Source organism: Clinocottus analis, unplaced genomic scaffold (assembly GCF_023055335.1).
Source record: "Clinocottus analis isolate CAN_PGR_092001 unplaced genomic scaffold, fCliAna1.0.p SCAF_12, whole genome shotgun sequence".
NCBI classification, from domain to species: Eukaryota; Metazoa; Chordata; class Actinopteri; order Perciformes; family Cottidae; genus Clinocottus; species Clinocottus analis.
In genome coordinates, this window is record NW_027175843.1 from 2,510,684 (window position 1) to 2,533,127 (window position 22,444).

General features: G+C 44.0%; 1 protein-coding gene across 1 annotated transcript in view; it reads left to right on the forward strand.

Moving 5' to 3' along the window:
• Positions 1-10,979: 10,979 nt before the first annotated feature.
• Positions 10,980-22,444, forward strand: part of col18a1a (collagen type XVIII alpha 1 chain a) — a 37,228-nt gene continuing 25,763 nt past the window's right edge. The window contains exons 1-2 of the mRNA XM_068572747.1: positions 10,980-11,319; positions 20,395-20,936. Coding sequence (XP_068428848.1) covers positions 10,980-11,319; positions 20,395-20,936 — 882 coding nt within the window. The remainder of the gene's footprint in view (positions 11,320-20,394; positions 20,937-22,444) is intronic.

Below are 22,444 nucleotides of genomic sequence, written 5' to 3' on the forward strand. Positions count from 1 at the left end.
GAAAAGTCATGGCATTTTAAAATTGTTATTTCCAGGCCTGGAAAAGTTTCTTGAAAAAATAAAACCCCGAAAATGTAGTAAAAGTCCTGTAAATATGTTATATTCATGTGTCAATGAATATAACACATATTGGAATATTTAATAATGCTTTTAAAAGAAAGAGGCTCAATATCAGGCATCTATATAAATGTTTATTCTTTTAATTTAAACTATTGTATGCTTTGGAATTCTCATTGGCAGTTTAAATACTACATTTTCTCACTTTACAACGAGATTTCACAACATATTCGGTCACGGAAATTTGGTTTAAAGTCATAGAAAAGTCATAAAAATCCACTGGTCAACATGTGTATGAACCCTGGTTATACATAAGGTAGTAATAAGACAAAATAACTGTGAGATAAAACATAAATAGCCGCAAATTATGAATTAACACCCCCTCCTCCCTCCCTCCCCTTCTTCCTCTTCCTCCTCCTCCTCCCCATTTCATGCCTCGGCGCATCGCGGCCTCAATCCGTTCCTGGCAAAGCGATGACAGTCGGTTTGTACTGAAGCCAAGTCTCCCCGTCTGTCTGCCGAGCTTTAAACATGGGTGAGAAACATTAAAGAGGTCACCGTTCCCCGCCAGCCAAAGACCTTCAGTGTCTGTGTGACAGGAATGATCTCAAATATTGTGGGTAAACAGCACAATTACCCATTTTTCAAATCCCACGTAATGTTGGCGACAATAAGGAGATTTATTTCTTCGGTTATCGTGTTAATTGTGACGAAACGAGCTCAAACACACAGTTTTTCTCCTCTTCACACAGGGGCCTGCTATTTGAACATGGAGGTGTTTCAGTCGTAGATCTCGCTTTTCTTTTTAAGGATCTGGCACTTTCAACAGCCCTTTCCGCCATTTAAAGATCTCGTTTCCAGCTGCGACGCCGGTTACAGGCGGCAAACTCAGGCAAAAGATGGAAGGTAGACAGAGCAATATGTCTACGGGACTATTTATTTATAATTTTTTCGAGTTAAATACATATTTTGAGTCTCTACGCCTTCTCAGATTATTACCCAACAGTATTATCCTTAATATATCCATAATATAAGCAGAGTTAAGTTGATTCCATTCCCCTGAGAGAACACGATATTCACAGCAATTCCCATAACCCGCACTTGTTGTGCCGGTTCTCATCTGGGAAAGGATGATACTAAAAATAACAAACATTAATATGTGCACGGAAGACTTCCCAGGGGATAAATAAAGTGCGCTGTATATATTAGCTAAGACAAGTCGGAGTAACAGATCGACTCAATCCGTTCCATTTTTTAAGAAAAAAACACAAAAAGGTCAAAGGATTGTTTGAAGGACGTCGGCGCCGCTTCCTGTTTCCCTGCAGTCACTTACAGATGCCGCTCAAAGAAGTATCTGGATCATTTGTCCCCATCCGGTTATGGATCCTAATCCCCAAAGTCAACACTCCTAATACCGGACTTCCCATCTCCACGTTTGTTTCATCTTTGCGGGAAGTGAGAATGACGGCGTTGTCATCACCGGCCGGCCCCCAAACACAACACCGTGCAGCCGGTCGGGTCGCGGCCGTCGGGAATTCCCTTTGATTGGCGATGAGCTGGCGATGCACAACCGGAATATTTTCTTTTTTGTTGTACCTTCTGATCTTCAGCCGGCGGTTTAGAAGTGATGCTGCATGGCGACACATCCGCCGTTTCCAGCGTTTGTGCTCCGTCTTAAACATGGCCTTGGTTGGATACTAACATTTTTTATGAGGTGAGAAAAAGAAGAAGAAAAAAAAGCTTAACATTTGGCCCCAAATGTGCCCCGTTGGCCTCTTTCATGTGTGTCGGTGTCAGAAGGAGGAATAGTTCAGACTTGCCGTGCGCTGTCCTGCTCGGCAGTCGCAGAGAAACAGCTGGTTTGTGCAATTCCTTCACTAACCTCTCCAACCTCCAGACTCCCCTCAACTGGTGGTTTACCAACGGTGAAAGAACTATTTCTCTCTTTCATTTCTCTTGCGGCCTGTTGGTTGGTTGGTGTTTCCCAACAGGCCGGATCTGAGCCGCCCGAGCGTAGCCCGCATTAATGTAGCGTCTGCACACACACGGGGGATTTGATGGAGGGTTTAAAGGTTGTTAAAGAGACATTAAAGTCCTTACAATTGAACTAAACTGGACCCAAGTGGTCGAACTACTCTCACTCGACCCTTCCTGACGGACATATTCGTGCCAGTTTATCCGTGACTCATTTCATCCCTCAATCCAGATCTCCCTTAGTCTCGAGGGTGAAACTCACCCCCGAAAACGCCCCAATCCTCTGACTTGTAGCCACCTGGTGACCAGGAAATTATTACACACAGAGCAGAAAATCCCAGTTGAAAATGACTGCACGCACCAAGAAATCGTCCTCAAGTCGCACCCCAATGTTTAAGAACAGATGAAACGCTTAGTAGCGCTGTTTGTTTCATCAGACGGAGGATATTGGGTAGTAAATATGTAGCTAACCTGAACGTGACATTTCCAACTGTGTGACCCTGTAACCCTTCCCTCAAAGCAGAGTGTCTGGATTCCAGGTGTGGGAGAGTCCCGCTCCTTTCTTTTCAGTTCTTGAGAGCAGGTAAATGATTTGTCAGAGCGGGATTGACCCTTTACCTCAAGTTCACCCAAAGTTGCACCGAGCCAATGTTCTAACAAAGGAAAACAGATTCACTATCAGATGCACGTGATGGAGAAATGAACCGAAACAATGTAGATTCCCGGTGTGTTAAGAATGAGCACACGTTGAGTTGTGCTCTTTGTCTATTTTTGATGGGTTGATGGTCATGTGTACCGGTTTTCTCAGCATTACCTTTTGTTCCTGTGCTGTGTACGGGACAGACAGACGTTGGGAAATTACTTTATTCACTTATTGTTTGTGTCACCGTTGTACACAATCAACTTTTGACTTGTCCTTTTATTCAGGCCGGCAAGGAACCGACTGAACTATCCCAAAAAATCCCCCAAAATAATTCTTTTTGGAGTAAAGTGTATTGATTTAGTGGAGAAGTACAGCGTTGTAAATGAAGTGGAAGTTTGGAGTCAGACACATCATTCTACTTAGTGTGTAACTGTTCAGAAAAAAAGGATATAAGCATTAATAATAAAGTTTTAAATGGGCATTACTTTAAAAAAAAAAATAGTGATTTATAGGGGGAAATTTGTATTTTTGAAAACTGGTTGGAGGAAGGTCCTCTTCTCTCCTCTGCAGGATTGTCTATGATGAACTGAATGGACTGAGTTATCCTGTGTGTCCACGCCACCTATCGTGTGTGTGTGTGTGTGTGTGTGTGTGTGTGTGTGTGTGTGTGTGTGTGTGTGTGTGTGTGTGTGTGTGTGTGTGTGTGTGTGTGTGTGATGACAGTCCTGTGGCCTAAGTGCTTTGGACTGTAATGAGGCCGGCGTCCCCTTTGAACTCCACCATGAACCCCATCATGAACCCTAATGGTCGGGTCTCCCTCTGCCGATGCAAACGAGGAACAACACGACTTCTTACTCGCGTCTTTGAAGCGCGAGGAGCTTACGCAGACCTTTTGTCTTTTTCTGGCACCGGAACGAAAGTTGTGAGCCGCGCGCCCGAGTGACTGAGAGGTTTGCCTACTTCTTTTGGCAGCGGAGGTGATTCTTTAATCCGTCCATACGTCTCCTCGCAAGTCGTCTCTTGCGCGCTATTAAACGCCAAAGAATCCGGCGCCTCTCGCGGTCCGTAACCTTCGAGGTTGAGCGGTGCCGTCACTCACCGTCACCGATGACTGGGAAGGCGGTTCTGTCTTTTGATGGCGTGACATCAGCAGAGCAGCTGCGTGGAGAGGGAGCCGCCACCACGCTGCTGTCGCTGATGGAGAGAAAACACGCTGCTATTGAATTGTCCTCTTCAGTGAGCGTCACCTTTTTAAAGTGTGCAATACAGTCATCAGTCACTCTTACCGTCCCACCGCCCACAATCGTGCACGAGCAAGCAATCTCCTTTTTTTGTGCAGCAGCAGCAGCAGCAGCAGATTGACCATGTGCCTCATCTGCCCTGAGGTGCCGTGCGCCTCATGGACGGTGTGTTTGATTTTCCGCAGGTGTGTTTTTGTTCGGGGTGGAGAAGGAGGCGAGGGGGGAGGGGGGGCGGGTGCTGCACCACCACCTGTCGAGTGAGGTTTGCTTTTTGTTGTTGACATCATTTGGTGCAATCTGCGTCAGTGACGATGTGTGGAAACAGCGCGTCAAAGGTTCCCGAACGCTGATTTCACCGATCATTGAGACTTTTTTTTTGTCAACGTCTTTGTCTTCATGACACAATGCACGTATACATGAGAGTGAGCTGTTGGTCCTGGGCCGCTCCACGGGATGAAAATACAAGATAAAGAGCCGCTGAGGACATTCAGACCAATCCGCTCAATCGTTTATAGCAGGAAGACTCGTCTCCATCCTGTACAGTAAATATTTCCAGGGATTGTTTTTTTTAGGAAGTCTTTCTAATTGTATTCTTTCTATGTGAATGAAACAAAGCAATGTTAACTTATCTTTGTCTGTGGTTGCATGTAGCGTGGCATCAATCAGCTCGTAGCAGACCTCACTGCAACTCGCTGTGGCTCACGTTGTGGACAGTAGAGGGAGCTATTTCCCCACAGCTACACCCCCGGGCCACATGACATCAAGTGATACTAAATGCCGGCACAATCAGATTTTCCGAACCTGCAACTTGTTATTTGCGATGCAGCTGTTGTCCTCTGCTCAGTGTGTGTCTGTGGTTAGAGGATTGCGTAACCCGAGGGCTCTGCACTGCAGTGGTAACATGCTTCCTTTCCAACTCCAAAAACCCCCTAACAAACTTTTTTTTTTAATGAATGGCAGTAATACGCTGGTTTGCATGTAAACTCTCAAACCGCTTCTTTAAAGCAGACGCAAGAATGTCAAAGTGTTAAAAAAAAGAAGAAAAAAGTTTCCTCTCTGAGCCGACACACGTTCTCATGTAAACATCTATTAGAGAAATGTTCTCCGCAGCTTCCGCTTGTCTCCTCTTTGACGTTTAGTTTGAGGCCGAGAGAATCAATACGGAGCCTCTGTCATTAGCCGGAGACGACACCTCCCAGGCATCGCGGGGCAATTACAGTTAAGACATTTCCGGATGCTCCGGCTTTGCAGTGAGCTAATTAGTGGAGTCACTGCAGGGAGTAGAAAGTAGGCCTTATAGAGCGGGGCTTTTTTTTAATATATATATATATATATATAAGGGTGACGGCAATGCATTTTGGTTCCTATCCTCAGGTAATTTCCTCCTGCTGTAAAAGTCCATGTCACGTTCCATGTTATCGTGAAGATAACTCCTTTACTGTTATAGATAGTGAAGCTGAATGACACTGAAATGTCTCGGTAACCGCTTTAATATTGTTAGAAAAACATGTTTGACAGCGTTAATATGACAAGTTACTGTAGTTTATGTTGATTTCCTTAAATTGATGTAATCAATGTGTCTTTGCAGAGGCAGATTGCTCTCAAAACACACAGTTTTTTTGACTAAATCTAAAGACAAAAGATCAACAAAGGAACCGATCCGTCATCGGTCTACAGGGAAATCCGAGATGTTTCAGACTAAGTGGAGAACGTAGTGCTGCAGATCACATCAGCGTCTGGCTTTGATCTGCTGGATAAGTGATGCCGATTACTGAGACAATCACATTTAAAACATCCCGTCTCGCCCACATACAGTACCTCTATACTGTAACTGTTGTTCGGCCCCTTCAGGGTATTTATTCTGCCGTTATGGAATTTGTCTTATTCGGAGTGACAGCCAAGTTTTTTTTTTCCTTCTGCTTGCCTGAGCAGGACTGAGAGGAACCCCGCGGGGCTGTCTGCCGTCTCTTTCTACAGGATACTGGATCGCTCGCTGGAGACGCTCGAAAGATGCAGCTCGGCTTAGTTTTTTTTTCTTCTTTTTTTGAGGAGCTGGGGGGAGTTTTTCCGAAAAGGACAGAGGGTTTCTTTGCTGTACGCTGATCTTAAAGGCCCCTGAAGCAAATGTGTGATATTACCAGACTATGTAAATGAAATTGACTTAACTTGACAGCTCGGTGCTCACTTTGCGTGTGATCGGCTTTTGCTTTTCAAACCCACTCACTCCTTTAAAGCTTTATGATTATTTGTTTATGTGTATAGCACTTTTCACAGACAAGGGTCACAGAGTGCTGAACAGGGGTCAGGAAAAATAAATAAGAGTGTTAAACGCACTCTCCTGAAGTCTCTCGCCAATCTCTCTTCCAACTGACGATGAATTCAAGAAACTCAAACACTTTGGGTTTACAATAGCCGTCGCGTCTGAATGGACAGGCTGCTCCTGGAGCCGCTCCTGGACGGCGATAAGTCTCTATTTGTGGGAAACGGGACCCCTTTCCCTCCTAATCTGATAGCTGTGACCTTCTGACCTCCACTCTTGTTATCCAAGCCTCCCTTCCCCCCCCCGCCCCCCTCCTGCCTCTCATTCTCTGGCTCGCTCACACAGTCAGTGACACACATTCACTGGTTTTGGAGATCTTAGAGATGTGAGAGGAGACGCCGTTTAAATTGAGGTCTTTCAGTTGCACAAATGCAGTCCGTCCTGCGTTCTCAGGGTGGACTATCCATACGTTACACCACTTCCCATGAGACTAGATGGCCCACAAGTTGCTGATTGTGCCTTTTTTTTAAAGAGGGGATAAGACAAGTGAATGCACTCGCTGTTCAAGATTCCCAACGGGCTTTAAATCTGTCTGAAAAGCGTCTTCACTGTACGGCGACTCCCCTCTCGGCTGCAACCTGTTGCTCCGGGATACTGGGTCAGATGAGAGAAGTTGTCTTTTTTTGTTGTTGTTGTTGTTGCTAGCAGGAGAATAAATGCACGTGTGTAGAGACAATGGATGCAACTGTAGAAGATCATCTAGATGATGACGCCATTGCAGAAATTTCCTATTTCTGCGGTCGACTGAAATTGAGATATGTTTACACTGCTGCTCAGCTGTGACAGGGGAGGGGTGTGTGTGTGTGTGTGTGTGTGTGTGTGTGTGTGTGTGTGTGTGTGTGTGTGTGTGTGTAACAGAGCCATATGTTCACGATAGTTTGTGTCTGTGTCTCACTGTTTATACTGCTGCTCAGCTGTGACATGCTGTGCGACTGCAGTCCAAGTTTGTTTGTGTGTGTGTGTGTGTGTGTGTGTGTGTGTGCACGTGCACGCGCATGTGTTTCAACCACATGGGGGCCGACTGGTCCGTGCATGTCTGTGCGGACGTCCTGATTCCTCTTGTGTCATTTTAAACTCTCAGAGCCGAGTGCCTCGGGGCCTAATGCTTGTATAACGCCGACTACACTATGACTCACAGCGAGAGGTCGCCGACCCCCACTCGCTGAAATAACACCAGTGAAGGTGAAGGGAGGGCGTCCCAAAAGGCCCTTTTAAGCTGCTCCGAGGGCTATGAAGAACAGGCGCCCTCATGTTCGGAAAAAAAATGTTTTTATTGTCGACCTTTGTCTCGTTTAGTTTCAGGCTCTTTCCAGCGGACAAACGCCCCCCTTTTTTTTGTGATTATTCAAAATAGCTATATTTAGCTGCGATAATATCGACCCTGTGTGTACGAAACGTAAGATATGACCGACAAGTTTGGCAGTGAAATAACCGCGACAGATAATTGGACGCCTTTGGCCCCTCGTGGATTAAGTTCATCTGGTTTTGTTGGTGTTGTAATTAGCCGATCATTCATCCTCCCATTGATGCTCTCGGACTCGTTCCTGCTCTTGGGTTTCACGCTTTTTTTGTCTGTGTTTTGTGAGGACGGACACTGGGGAGGCCTGGAATTTCACTTCATCCCCCCCTTGCTCAAGCATCTCAGGATTTCACAGGCCGCAGACATCACACGCTTTTACAAGGAATACCACTTTGCGTTATCTACGTTAGGCTTTTCTTTTACTTGAAGGAGGATAAATATACAGTAGTCATGGGAGAAGAAATGCTGCCACAACACAAACACAAAAGGAAGTGAATTCCATTACCGGTGCTAAATGCACCGAGGCGTTCTTTTCTGTGATTTGCGTGAACTGACCCTTTACGTTACGATGGATCCCTGCTGGGATTATGGTCCCCTGTCAGCAGGCTGCAGTGACCAGAATGTGAACTTAAAGGGACGTACGTAGTCCTGACACTTCATTTAATTGAGAACATTTGCCCAGCTGTTCTTTTCTATGAATTAACAACACAATTCTAATCATTAATCCCACCAACAAAACTTTTTTCTCTTCCTTTTTAGCGAAATAACCCACATTAAAACCTCTTTGAGTTTTAATTCCACAGAAAAAAAAAGATGTCCTCAGCTTAAAACATTCCTTTGTTCAGTCTCTTACCTACGACGTATAACACAGTGCAAACTTTTCAAACATTCTTACTCTAATGACCTGTTCCAATTACCAATGCCGCTCTTGAAGACCGGATACTGCCTGCGCTCTGCACATTAAAGGGATGTTGAAAGAAGAGACTTTTGACAAACTTCAAGGTATGTTGTGATATCTGTAGATTACCTGTACTGAAAAAAACTGTCACTTCCAAAGCGCTAAAGTACTACCTCCATTAAGTGCAATTTGACCTCTTTTTTCCTTGTCAGGTTTGAAGGTGACGGGGCTGTAAGCTCGGCCACCCAAGCCTCTTGGCAAGTTTCCCATATGTACAATGTGCATGAACATTTGCAAACTCCGTACCATCTTTTTTTTAAAATCTTTTTCGGTGTCAAACAAAAAGAGCTGATAAAAGAGCTGATCGCGCCGCCATCGCCGTCATATGAAAGTTACATTGATCTGGTTTGAGTCTTGTGGAAATTCTCGCCCAAGAAAAGTGACAGTACTTGTGTTTTTGTTCCTTCTGACTTATAAGACAATGCTCCGTGAGAGGGTAGAGCTGATGTTTGAGGCTACTCATTACCCATCACCGAGTTTATTACTCTGGGGTTTATTAACCAAGACCCGACCAGATCCGTTGTGTTTGTTTTGCTTTACAGGCCGACTAAAGATGACTTTGATCACTGAGTTAGTCCGACCGCAGAGCAATTTGCAAGTGGATGAGAGAATATATCTGCGGTCCACTTTTAGTGTTTCTTGAAACATTTCCTGATGGCCCCCGAAATGCGTAAAAGTCACCCCTAAAAAAACAAGTCGTCCCTCTTCTTTCTTTTTTTTTTTCCAAGCAACTGCTATAATTAAAATGTCTATTTTTGACAGTTTTAGAGTGAACAATTGCTTGGTTTGAGTGGCAACACCTTTTTGCCTTTGGGGGTCAACTAATCTACATTTAATGTTCCTGCTAACCTCCTAGCATGAAACGAGCATGGAAAGCATAGATCTTCCATTGATGAAGTAGTATTTATACATTAAGGAACATTTATTTGTGGTCCCTTTTAAGGAACACATGATAGTTGGCGTCTGTCGGACTTATTTTTTTATCTTCAATAACATAAGTCCCTTAGTCATGTTTGCCCAAAAGGAAGCTGCTCTTCATATGACTACAAACAATATTTTTCTTTCATTGAAATTGTCACCAGGGCAAAAAGTGCAAAATAGCTTGTGATGGCCTTGTGATCCATAAGTGAGGTAAACTGTGTTCTGTTCTCTTTTGCAAGTTGTCAATATTCCCCCTCTTCTCTGGTGTTCACCCTCCCCCTTTGTTAGACTAAACAAACCCAATATTGCAGACAGGGGTCAGATGGATCATCGGTGACCCCAGGCCACGACGGAGAGCTACAGGATAAAGTTGTCAAGCTTGAGTCGAGACATTTACGCTTCTCAACTAAAGCGTCCGCAACCTTTGTGCACAGTTTGCGTGCTGTGCACATATGACCCAGCTTCCTTTCCATCAGCAACTGTGTATACGTGCAAAACAATGCCTGCCTTTTTATTTTAAATCCCGGTACTATTAGAGAGACACTTGCACAAGTCGCCTGCTCCTTTTTTATCACTGATCTCCCATTAGCAGATGTTGAGGGTCTCTGTCAACTGATCACACAGGCGGTGTGTGAGAAACCAGTCTGGACAAGAACATAAGGCCCGGATTAACGTGTAACCACAGAGCACTGACAACGGGGGTCTTGCTTGTATTGGACAATAAATGGCACCATGGAGAGCAGGGGCAATGTAGACAGGGAAGAGTGGAAGAAGATGACAAAGTGATGCTATGTGAGGTTGTAGGAACTTCCACCGGATGGAATTTACATTTCCTGGTTTTTAATTGTGTTTAGATATATTTTATCGTAATCCCATGAATTACAGGAAAATTGCTGTAATGACATTGTTGTTAGATTCCATTTAAACATGTCACAACAACAACTTTGATGCACAATGCATAATTACAATGGAAGGGGACTCGTTTAATCCATAGCTGGGAGTTCAGCACATTTCAAACCTTCAACACAAAATTGCAGTCGAATATTTTTTGTTGAAATCATCAAATCTCACCAGCACACATTTTGCTCTCACTGTATAGTTTCACAGTTTGCAGTTGTTGTTTTTTTAAGCTAGATCTGTAGTTTCCCCCATTATCATGTTTTAACAAAGAGAACGAGTCAAGGGGAACAAATTGCCCTTCTCTGTAAAACACTGAAAGCATCAGTATTGTACACTGAAAGGCAAAGCTGCCGTAATTCTAAGGTATCAGTCAGCAGGAGAGATCGCTTTTCACTGCTGTGACAAAAGCAGAAGGAGGAGTTGGGAGAGGAAATATTGCCAGGGCAGCCAATACGGAGGGCACCTCCTCCTGCTCTCCCCCTTTTATTCTTTTCAATGGGACACTCCTCTTCACTTTTGCTCTCTGCCGAGTGGAGTGTGTGTGGAGACAGAGCTGAAAAGTGTGTGTGTGTGAGGAGTGTAGTGGCAGTGTGGACATGACACAGTTCAGTCTGGGAGCCTGATCAAGTTGGTGGACGTGGTCAAGACTTGATATGATGCCTAAAATGAGGACCCAGTTCACAGTTTTGTTTTTGTTGACCCTGTGGGTGGTCCACTCTGATGCCTGGTTCTGGGACTGGACTGGCACTACAACTTTCCCCCCAACAGTGGACCACGAGGGGTCTGGCACTCCAGCAGGTAGCGGAGAGCCACCGTCAGACAATCTTGCAAGTGTCGGAGCGGAGATCATTGACGAGGGACACGGGGTCCAGAACATTGTGCAGGCTTGGGATGCGACCACTGAAGGACCTCGACTGGCCACTCTAATGCCTACAACGCAACCGGAGCATGAGCGTGAATCAGAAAAGGAAACAGCGGGGATTTCATCTCGCATACGCAAACCTGGTAATGGCACATCTTCTCTTAAGGGTAGGGGCTCTGGAGGATCTGATCGTTTGCGGTTTGCAGAAGACGCTTCAGGACTTGGATCTGGGCTTGAGTCTGATTTGGCTTCAGGCAGTGGGTCAGGTGTTTGGTCTGGCTCTGGATTCATATCTGAATCTGAATCTGCAACCGCAAACTTTGAAAGGCAGGTGTTTTCTGAGGAAAACCATCAAGAAGTAGTAAAGCCCACTGATCATATGGGGTTAGATAGTGAAGGCAGTGCAGCGTCGCAAACAACTGAGATGAAATTGCAAAATCGTGCCTGGGTGACTAATCACAGCACAGATGAGATAGATTTTTCTGGCATCAATACAAAAGTAAATAGCAAACTTCACAGTAGTTCTAGTTGGAACGCTAATGACTTTAATCTGACAAATCATTCTCTAGAAATATCTACCCAAGGATATTTACTAACCCCAATTGTAGGCAACAACTCTGTAGAGATTACCCAGGAACCTAAGGACAACCAACTAGTGGACGTTAGTCTGTCACCAGCTGGTGACTTAACAGCAAACCAGCAAACTTTATCTAACCAAGTGTTACAGACTAGACACGATTCATTTGCTAGCCAGGCACCTTCTACAACCAAAACACCAATTACTACCTCAATATTTTTTTTTACCCAATCACAGACAACTAGCAGGAAACCAGATACTACCTCAATACCCGTCGCTGCCCAATTTCAAGTCCCCAGTCCAGCATCAGAAACTAGCCAGAAAGTAAACGGCAAAATGGACCAAAACTTAGATGCTACCCAATCATCAGTAAACAAGCAAGAGCCCAGCCAAGCAACTGTAATTAGACAGACGACTGTTAGTGGGTGGGCACCAGCAGAAAGCCACACAGAAGTAGCTAAAGCAGCGCTTAGCCGAAAATCCCCTGAATGTTTGCTGCTGGATACTGCTCTCCCTTTCTGCTCCTCCATGGTTGGGGAAAGGTTTGTTGTGCCCAATTACCTCAACCAGAGCAGCGTGGAGGAAGTCCAGGCGCTCCTAAACGAATGGGCGTGGCTGTTGAAGTCACCTTGCCACCATAGTTTGGAGTGGTTTTTCTGCCTGCTCTTGGTACCAAAGTGCAGCTCTGGGGTCCCGCTGACGATGTTGCCTTGCCGGAGTTTCTGCGAAGTCTTGCGCGACAGTTGCTGGTCACTCCTGGATGAGGGACGCCTCCCCGTGGAGTGCCACACTCTGCCAGACGAGGAGGATGATGGGTATCGGTGCTTGTCAGTTAGTAACCAGAAAGGTAACCACTGGTTCAAATGAATCCTAGTTTTTTGAGATTCATTTTGAACCAGTTTTCAGTATCCATACTCCCCAGTATGTCTGGTGTTTCCTCCCAATTCCCAATAACCGATACCCACCCCAAAAAATGTCAAAGACATTAACAATATCTTGATTCCCATGCATAGCAAAACAATAAGTATGCCTCCAGTTTGTTTGTCCTGATGTTGAAAGGTAAAAATTCTGGCTAAAGTCTAACAAGCATGGAGCCAGACCTCCTTACATTGTTGCATGTCTGTGTTTTCCTTGTCCTTTGGACCGCATGTGACTTGAAGGTCATTATAACACACACAGACACACACACACACACAGAGTACAGTGGGTTTATGGGTCATTACCATTTTGCTCAGAGGGAGTTTACATGCTTTTGTAGGTAAGTTGTATATTTCTGTAATCTATGCATGTCAATAAAATGAAATGTGAATTCAAAGAATCTTCAAATTTAATTTTAACGATAGTTACTAAATACAGATTGTACTAATTTCAGAAAACACGATGGAAAAAGAATTGCGTTTTGTTTCTATTCATAATTATTCTTAGTACTAATCAAATAGCTTTTTTTTTCAGCCATATGCCCATTCGTTCATCCTTAATACAGCTGAGGATTGCATAAAGGGAGGCATGTCTTCTGTAGACAACTTGTGCATGAATCACTGTAGATAATTGTGGCATGTAGAATTGCATGTCTTTTTTTGACAGCAAGTAACTTGCAGGCAGCTTGATCTGCGTTTGTCTGTCCAGAAATAGACAGATTAGGTTGTGGTGCATGGTAAGCAGTCTTGCATGGTAAGCAGTCATGCCTACATCAATGGCTTTCAGTGGGACGTCAACCTTTTACAACTGTGGAAAGTTGTTAAAACATTTTAACAACTGAATTGAATTTATTAAATATGATAAATACCACAACAGCGAATTTGTCGTTTGAAATGTATTTTTTAAACGGCAGTGTAAGAGCTGGGAGGTCAAATAAAGATCAGTAAGGTTCTACGAATTATAGCAAACTAGTAGATTAGGCTAAAAATTCAATCAGTTGAATAAGAGAATATCTGTTTCTCTAAGCGAGCCTTAAATCCAGAACATTTTTAAAGACTAATTCCTTTTCCTGGCTTTACAGCCGTGTCCTCCACATCCACTTCATATCACTGGGAGTTCAAGACTTTGTCTTTTTACAGCGTCGCTATCTGTTTGACAGCTTGCTTCGTTGACAGACATAAGTGGACAAGATATCCCTGGTTCCAGAACTAAGTGATGCATCTCGGCTCGAATAGATTTGGATTTGTTTGTGTTGTTTGAACTTTCTACGTGTTGGTGTGCCCGGCTTTTCCACATTATCGGCTCGTGTTGAAGCAAGGATAAGGTGTATATGTGTTGTGTTTTTTGTAAATGCCACATATGTGTAGTTTAAGCGTTCCTGACTCTCGCTGCATAGCTTTGCACTTCAATTGCTTGATACGAGTGTTCAGTGCGAAGTTTTTAACTGCTCTTTATTTTGTGTCTGATAAAAGAAGAAACAAAAAAGGTCAAGATGTACGTACTGGCCTTTTACAAACAGCGGCTCCGACTTAGCTATTTGCAACCTGAGGCAAATGAAAAGGTACGATCTCGTCGCCATCTTTACAACCCAAGGACAGCTTTTATAGGCTCTCCAGAAGCTGGTTCACCACAAAGACGAGCCTGTTTGCATATCACCTGTTAAGAGTACCCTCAAGGTATGACTGAGTGCTTTCTGTTACTCTAAACCATTATTGGATCATCTGGGATCATTTAAATGCAGCAATCTTAAAAACAGTGCTTGCTGGTTATTAATTAAGTGAGGCTGAAAAGTTACTTTGCTATTGAGAGGAATCTTTGCTCCCATATACTGAAGATACCTCATCAACTGATCAATTAGATGTTGTCTAGCTATCTAACTTCACCTGGTTTAACAAAATGCCTCACGGGCTGAACGCCAACGTTTTACTCTAAGGGCCGTGCGAGTAAATGTTTGAACCCAGTTAACAGGTTGGTGGGCTTTGGCTGATTTAATGTTACACATACATCGCCAAGACAATATGTTACAAAGCTCTGTAAATGTATTTCCCAGTGTATTGGCCCAATTACTTTTAACCTGGTACTGTTTTCCACTGCATCCTCCCTCGCACAAGTCCTTTGACCTTTTCAGATTCACTGATCAGAGCCATCCTGTGCAGAGTCTGGGAAGCTGCACACGCTTTCCACTATCTGCTGCTCTGTGTGCTTGATGTATGGGAGGAGGGCACTCACATCATACTTAATACCACCCCACTCCTATGCATCATTTAACTATGACCTGTCACGGAAGAATGCCTTATGATATACACGTCATTCCGAGTCGGTATTTTGCATGGAATTAAAGTTAAGGGCCCCTAGGCATGTGGCAAGAAACATAAGGGAACAGCTTATACACAAAAAAATACAGCCTCCAGATGTGTGTGTGGGATCACTGTGGGAAGATCGCAGAGATATCAGTGTGTGCATGGCAACATTGTACGAAATATGTCAGATGTGGTCCTTTTACCATGGGGGGCAAGACAGGATTGTTGGGGCACAATAGCCTCTTTTAATGATGTTTTCCATGGTTACCAGTCTCCTGCTTGAAAGATGAGCGGTCATTCATATCAGGGTCGAGAGGTCGACCGCAATTTACTATATCCTGTATGAGCAGCACCATTACTCCTGTGACAGTTGAGGCTTATTCATTTTTTTTTTAATTGAAGTGATTCCTGTCCCTGGTCCAAAAACATGAAAAGGGCAATTTCCTTTTGAAGATGTACACTGTGTCTTTATGTGCACATTTAGTCAATGTTTTAGCGGCTTGACACTGATTTGTAGTCCAAAGGTTCAGTTGAGCCGAGATTGACAGTGTGTCCCGTGACGGGACGGCCCAAAGCTGGCTGGAGATCTTCAGCTCGCTGCTTGCCAGGGATTCGTTTTGAGTCGGCTCTCGGGAGGGGTCCAATTATGGGCACAGTGTAGACCGACTTCATTTGATGCCGGAAACTCATTGACCCCCCCCCCCCCCCAACTCTTCCCCACTCCAGTTTCTGCTGCCCTGGTACAAAACGACAACGGATAAGGCAGTGTTGCAAAAATCAGTACTGAAGCTCAGGGATGTCTCCATTCTGACACTCTTAAAAATGTTTTTAGCCGTTTCTTAAGGGAAGTGCTGCCGTTTTAGCATTATCTAATGAGCCCCATTCCCAAAAAGACATATTTATGACGCTTAGCGGCAGGTGGCAAGGAGTTCGTTTACTCCCTGCACATTGACTGTAAGTGTTCCTCACTTACAGGTAGAGCAGTTGAACAGTATCATATTACTCCCTGCCCTTAAGAGGGAAGTGCACAGCTTGCGGTGGGGCCCATCTTCCTCTCTGTGGTTTGAGAATCACAGCTGAATCTTTGCGGCAAGCCGACACAACATGTTCTTCCTGGACTGTGATGTGGGTTTTTTGGTTTGACATCTTTTTCTGAGCATTCTGCATCATCAGGTTAATGATACCGCACAGTCTGCCCCGGGGCTCACATCATGTCCTCTGCAGAAAGAAAGGACCAGTGATCCAGGATGTTCATATTCAAAACATCCTGTGTTCTTTTCTTCTTTCCTCTTCTTCAATTTAGTGATGTTCATCTTCCTTGTCGTGGAACCTGGTGTTGGTTATAAAGCGGTTGAAGAGTAGTTAAGCCACTATATATGTTGTTATTGTTTATGTAGTTTGTGAGTAGTAATCATGGTACTGTATCTCCTTGCAGGAGATACATTTATGAAGGTGCTGCAGAGCTGATTGTGCACCCATGTTGGGAAAAATCAATCATGCTTATTTACACTACAGTTCAAAAGTTTGGGGTCACCCAGACACATTTTCTTTTTAAGTTCTCTCATAGAATATTCTTCATTTCTAAGAACAAGAACAGACTGGAGAGTTTCATTTGAAAGTTTTCTTTTTCTGGCCATTTTGAGAGTTTAATGAACCCACAAATGTGATGCTCCAGATCCTCAACCAGCTCAAAGGAAGAACAGTTTTATAGCTTCTCTCACCAGCAGGACTGTTTTCAGTTGTGTGACATCACTGCACAAAGGTTTTCAAGGGTTTTATACCCATCCATTAGTCTTCTAAGGCGATGATCAAACACAATGTACCATCAGAACACTGATAGCTGCTGGAAATGGGCCTCGATACATCTCTGTAGATATTTCATTAAAAACCAAACCTTAGTGTATACAGATAAAATGGATTCAACCAAGTACTTGACGTTGATCTAATTTTATAAGCATTGCAAATGGCTTCCTTTAGCCGTGTGAGCAGACGTACATTGGAACGAGGATCAAACAGGAATCAATTAAGCAGAAAGCAAACACAACCAGCATAATGTGTGCCAAATTTAATTGACTTCACTTTTAAATCAGCTGTCTGACAGACATAGTTTATGCTTCTTTTTTGAACAATCGTGGGATGGTAATTTTCACGTCTCCAGAGTTGAACTCTGACAGACACTCAGGTCGGACAACTGACGAGCTTTTTTTTTTTGTTGCAGAGGGAGTGGAGAGATCACTGCCCTTGTCAGCAGGCCTCAAGGGATGTTTTAAATGGTGATGGAGCGTCGTCGGGGAAACCGCCAAAGTTTTCTGGGACTGTCCAGATGTTCAAATGTTTTCCCATGGATTACCCGGGATCCTGTACTTCCCAAAGCTGTATACACAGCCTCACGCTGTATATACAGCTTTATCAACAGGGTATCACACACTCTGGTACCCCGGTCAGGAATGTTGTGAAATGTAAAAAAAAAATTTAAAAAAAGAGCCGCGTTCCTCGTCAGTAAGCCGCCGGCTCGACAAGACAAACTAGCGCCATAAACCCCAGAACCGCTCCATTCACCAGCAGACCTTTTCTCTTCCCGGTTGGTCTTGAAACTGTCATCGGTTAACAAAAGCCGTTTGGGGAACCTGAATTGAGATTGCACTTAAAATGCTAATGTTTTTCCCCCAGTAATTTTTGATCTCTGAGAAGGATTGACTGGCCCTTTGCTGACAATGCAGGCTCATTGAACAGACTTTAGCCAAAGCATTCTTTTGCAGGTCAAACCTTTTATACTACTTTAGATCCAGTGACCAAACTGTCTTTATTTACTCGTCCAAGCTATTTTTTAAGTTATTTTCTGGCACAACTATACCAGGAGTCCAAGATTGGACATTTTTTGATCGTCTGGTTCAGAAAAATGTCTTATTTTTTTTTAAATAATTCAGAAGAGTGTACATCTGATCCGACCTGAGTGGCGACTATTATGTGTTTTTGGTATTGAGGGGTTTGGGAAGCCGTGTGCACGTGTGAGGATGTCAGCTGCTCATTCGGCGAATGCGTAAGAAAATCAGACGTTTGAAGCATGTATGACCATCTCTGCGTGAGCGGGGGTAGACAACCAGACCCTCTTTGAGAGACCTCACATTCCAGACCTTGAAGTTTGATCTGCATACAAATCTAATGGATCGTCACGACCATCCGCTAATGTGCGGTTCACAAATTGCGCGTTTTCTTTGATGAACTTTCAAGTTGTTGAAGCAAAGTGAGTCGCAGCCGGCGGCGGCATACCTCGGTACAAAGGACGTGCTCGGTTATGGAGCGTTTCTGCTTTAAAAGATTTCCTCACGCGTCAGCTTCAGCACCCATCAGCATTTTGAAGTGGCGTGCTTTCCCACGTAATGGATTCCACCGCTGGATTACTACAAAGTTTAGCGTTTTTCAACCAGACTCTGGCAAAGGTGGTGCGCGTAAGAGGGCGCCGGGTTCAGGCGTGTGAGCACAGGCTCACTGCTAGAGACCCTCCAGGTTTCTCCCTCTGACTTCATCACTCATAAATGAGTGAGCTGTTAACTGCAGTCGAGGACTCCCAGTCTCCTGGAGCAGCTCTGAAGCGGACACTCATCTTCATGTCCGTCTGCGGCCGACATTTCATGATGAACGCTTTCTAATTTAGATAGAAAATGTCTTTTTCTCCGATCAGGTCTTGCTTGTATCAGCATTTAAAAATTAGAATTTTTATCAAGTTATATATACAATTTTTTTAGTGTCTTATATAATTCAAGATGTTTTTACTGTCATATGCACAGATAACAGTTATTCGAGACAATAAAAAGCTTATTTTGCTCGGTCCTCCTAACATAGAATTATAATAAACTTAAGATAAAAGATAAATTCATAAAAAATAAGGCACAACATATAAAAGATATAACGGTATTGCTATGATAAAAATGATAAAATATGATAATAGTATTGCTCGTTGTATCCTTATACACTATGCATTGCTACAACATTGCTACAATGTCCAAGTATGATCATGACATGAAGTCACAGCATGTAACATAAGTAAATATTCAGTCGACAGATGTTCTATTTTTATTAGTTTTTTAGCTTTCTACATTGGATATATGTTATTAGATTTTCCACCATTATTTTGTTTTGAAAAGTAAGAGTTGCGTTTATTTCGTCCACTAATGCAGCACATATTTATATATTTATCGATGTTTTCTGGTCACATATTCAAATGTGCATCTTCTCCACAAACGTCCATCTGATCGGTGCAGAGAGGAACTTCATATTTACTACTGGAAAGTATTTTTATTGCTTCCCTGCTCCAGTGTGACTGGGTTCTCTGTTTGCTCAGATGCAAATGAAAGCATCTTCAGTTCTCAGACGGCGTGCAGAAAAACCCCTGTGTTTATGGACGTTCAGCAGAAAGCACGTCTCGGGTTCAGCTAAACATCTCATGTGTTTGAGCTCAAACAAAGCCGACTGCAGACCCCACTGATCTCCAGTGGGGGATGCTTTGAACCGGGCGACGAAGCAGGCACATGAGTCACCAGGTGGTGAACCAAAGCATTTCTTCAAAGCACCAGAAACAACGTCGTCTTCTCCCAAAACAGTGATTTCTCTTTTCACGCGAGGAAACGTTATTTTTTTGATCAAAGCCTTTAAAAAAAGGTGACGTCTGGAGTTTGATGCTGGTAAAACATCGGCACCGTGATGTGAACCCATCGCTCTCTGTCTCCTTTTTTAAAAAATGTCCTAAACGGGTCCAATCATTATGCAGCGACCTCGCCGGAGTCACCCGGGGAGATGGAAGAGTGAGCAAAGCTATGCCGGAGGCCCAGCTGTTGGTCGCTGGGTGTCCCAGAGCGGCGACATTCAGCAGATGTCACACAAGTGTCGGAAGATTTCTTATTTGTTTTGTATTGTCAGGAATGTATGCATGACATCTACATCAATATTTTGCCTATTCTACACATACTAGATGTATTGATATTATGAAATGTTTCTACTTTTTTTTTTTAAATTCGCAAGATTTGCTTGTTATAATTTTGCTCTGCTGATGCAATTTTCTGCCACAGAGTTTTCACATGTAGGAGCTATAGCGCTCTATAGACACCTCTGTTTCATACTCTATCACTGCATTAAATAATAAGGCTTATACAGTTTTCAGTTAAATACAATAGAGCGGGACAATAAAGATTGATTATGCTGTTTTCTTTTTTTTTTCCTCGTGCAACAAAGACTTCGGACCTATGCAAGTAATAGCAGTTGTTCCTGCATCCATCATGCATCTCTTCACATTCACTTTGAGTCAACCCCCAGCTGCCTAATAGAGCCTCTAACATTGTGTACCCTGCCATGCAGCCCTCTCTTCTAACCTCCAGCATTGTTCCATGCGTGTTGTGGCCTCACATCCTTTTTTTCTCCCCCTCCAGAAGACACTGGGGTCTCCCTGCAACAGCTGATTGGGGATCCTCCCCCAAATACCATCACCCGGGTCTACGGGCCCGACGACAGGCCCAGCTATGTCTTCGGCCCCGACTCCAACACGGGCCAGCTGGCCCGCGCGCACCTGCCGAGCCCGTTCTACCGGGACTTCGCCCTCGACTTCAACTTGAAGCCCACCAGCGAACGCGGCGGCGTCGTCTTCTCCGTCACGGACGCCGCGCAGAAGATCATGTACGTGGGCGTCAAACTGTCGCCGGTGCAGGCCGGCAACCAGAACATCATCCTGTACTACACGGAGCCGGACTCGCAGACCTCGTACGAGGCGGCCAGGTTCCCCGTGCCCGCCATGACGGACACCTGGACTCGTTTTTCCATCGCCGTGAGTGACGACACGGTGAAGTTCTACCTCAACTGTGGGACGGAGCCTCAGGTGATGCGACTCGAGAGGTCGCCGGACGAGATGGAGCTGCAGACCGGCGCCGGGGTCTTCGTCGGGCAAGCGGGAGGAGCCGATCCTGACAAGTTTCTGGTGTGTACAAGACAATATTGAAGCCCAAGAAATCAGAAAAGATAATAAGGGCGACATGACGTTGAATAGATATACTGTACGCACGAGAAGACAGTCTTTATTGTTCTGCTCCTGTCAGTTAGTCAGACTAATTATTGTACAGCCCACACACTTCTGTCTAGAACCGAGTCCAACCGTGAAGAGACGAGACTCCCGCGGCGTGAAGTGCGTAGCATCGTGTTTGGACTTTCCACCGTCGGTCACGTGGAACATCTCGGCCTGAATAACTCGTATGATTTGATTTGCTCAAATTGGACAGCTCTCAACCGCAACATTAAGCGTCTGAGCCGCTTCTCCATCTTCTCGAGCGTAGACGGCAAATAATTGGATGACCTCACAGTCGGGCTGTAATTAACTTCAGTCATTTGACCGCTGTAAATCCCCGCAGTTGACCGCAACAACTGTTGACCTTGGCTGTTAAAGGGTTAAAGTCGTACACCTACGGCTACCTGCTCGGACCAAACATGCAACTGCTGCAGGCGTTGACACGCAATTATTTTTTCCAGACACTCTTGCTTAAGTTATTTATATACTTGAGAGCTATTAGCTGATTGTTTTATGGTTCATTATTCACTTACAATCTGGAGGGAGTTTACTATTCGGACTCTAGTAACAGTTTAACAATCATAATCCCAGATATAAAAGTGCCTTTGAAGTTACACCTGTGAATGCAATCCAGGTCCCTTGAGGGTGTGGAGATATCTTTTAATAATTCATGCAAAACATGTTTTATTTTTCTTTAAGAAATGTGACACTTAAAAGATGGAAGCTTTTTCACTGACTTTTATCGGCATCCTGACACGACCTTTCTTCTCTCTGAGTTCCCCTTCAACACGGCGATGATGCTTTTCTTTGCCGTTTTCAGTGTTTGGCGTGAACAAGTATGAAGTCTGGCTGCTTATATGGACCCATGTGAACTCCCTGTTGTGTTAATAAGACTGAAGCCATGGGGGCACAGGCCCTTTTACAGTCGAGCCAAATAAAAGGGGCATATTCGGGGATGTTCTTTCCATTCCATCCACTGCTTAAGAGTATATTTTAAAAACAAGTATTATATTTGCACATTATAAAGACATTGACAGATATTTAAACTACAAAATATGTCAAATTTCGGCTGCTAGCCCTAGAGATAAGGTTTTTAGTGTTCCCCCACCTGTAACATTTGCTTAATTCATGTTTTATTGCAGCTGCTTGATTAACTGTAAACTATGTTGTAAATCTGCTTCACATGGTTCAAGCATTTCTTATTATTTCATTTCACAAGTCAGGTATTTCCTTGTAGTCTGAGATTTTGTCAGAAAGATGTATTACCAACTGCTAATTTGAAAAAAGAAAAAGGAATTTAACCCTTCTTTCAGGACATATTGGTCTCATGCCATGTGTTGACCCGAGCATGGAAAGGTCTTGCGAATTTAAATTCTCCAATCAAATCAAGACTTGGAGGGATTATTTGGCCTCTAAATATTTAC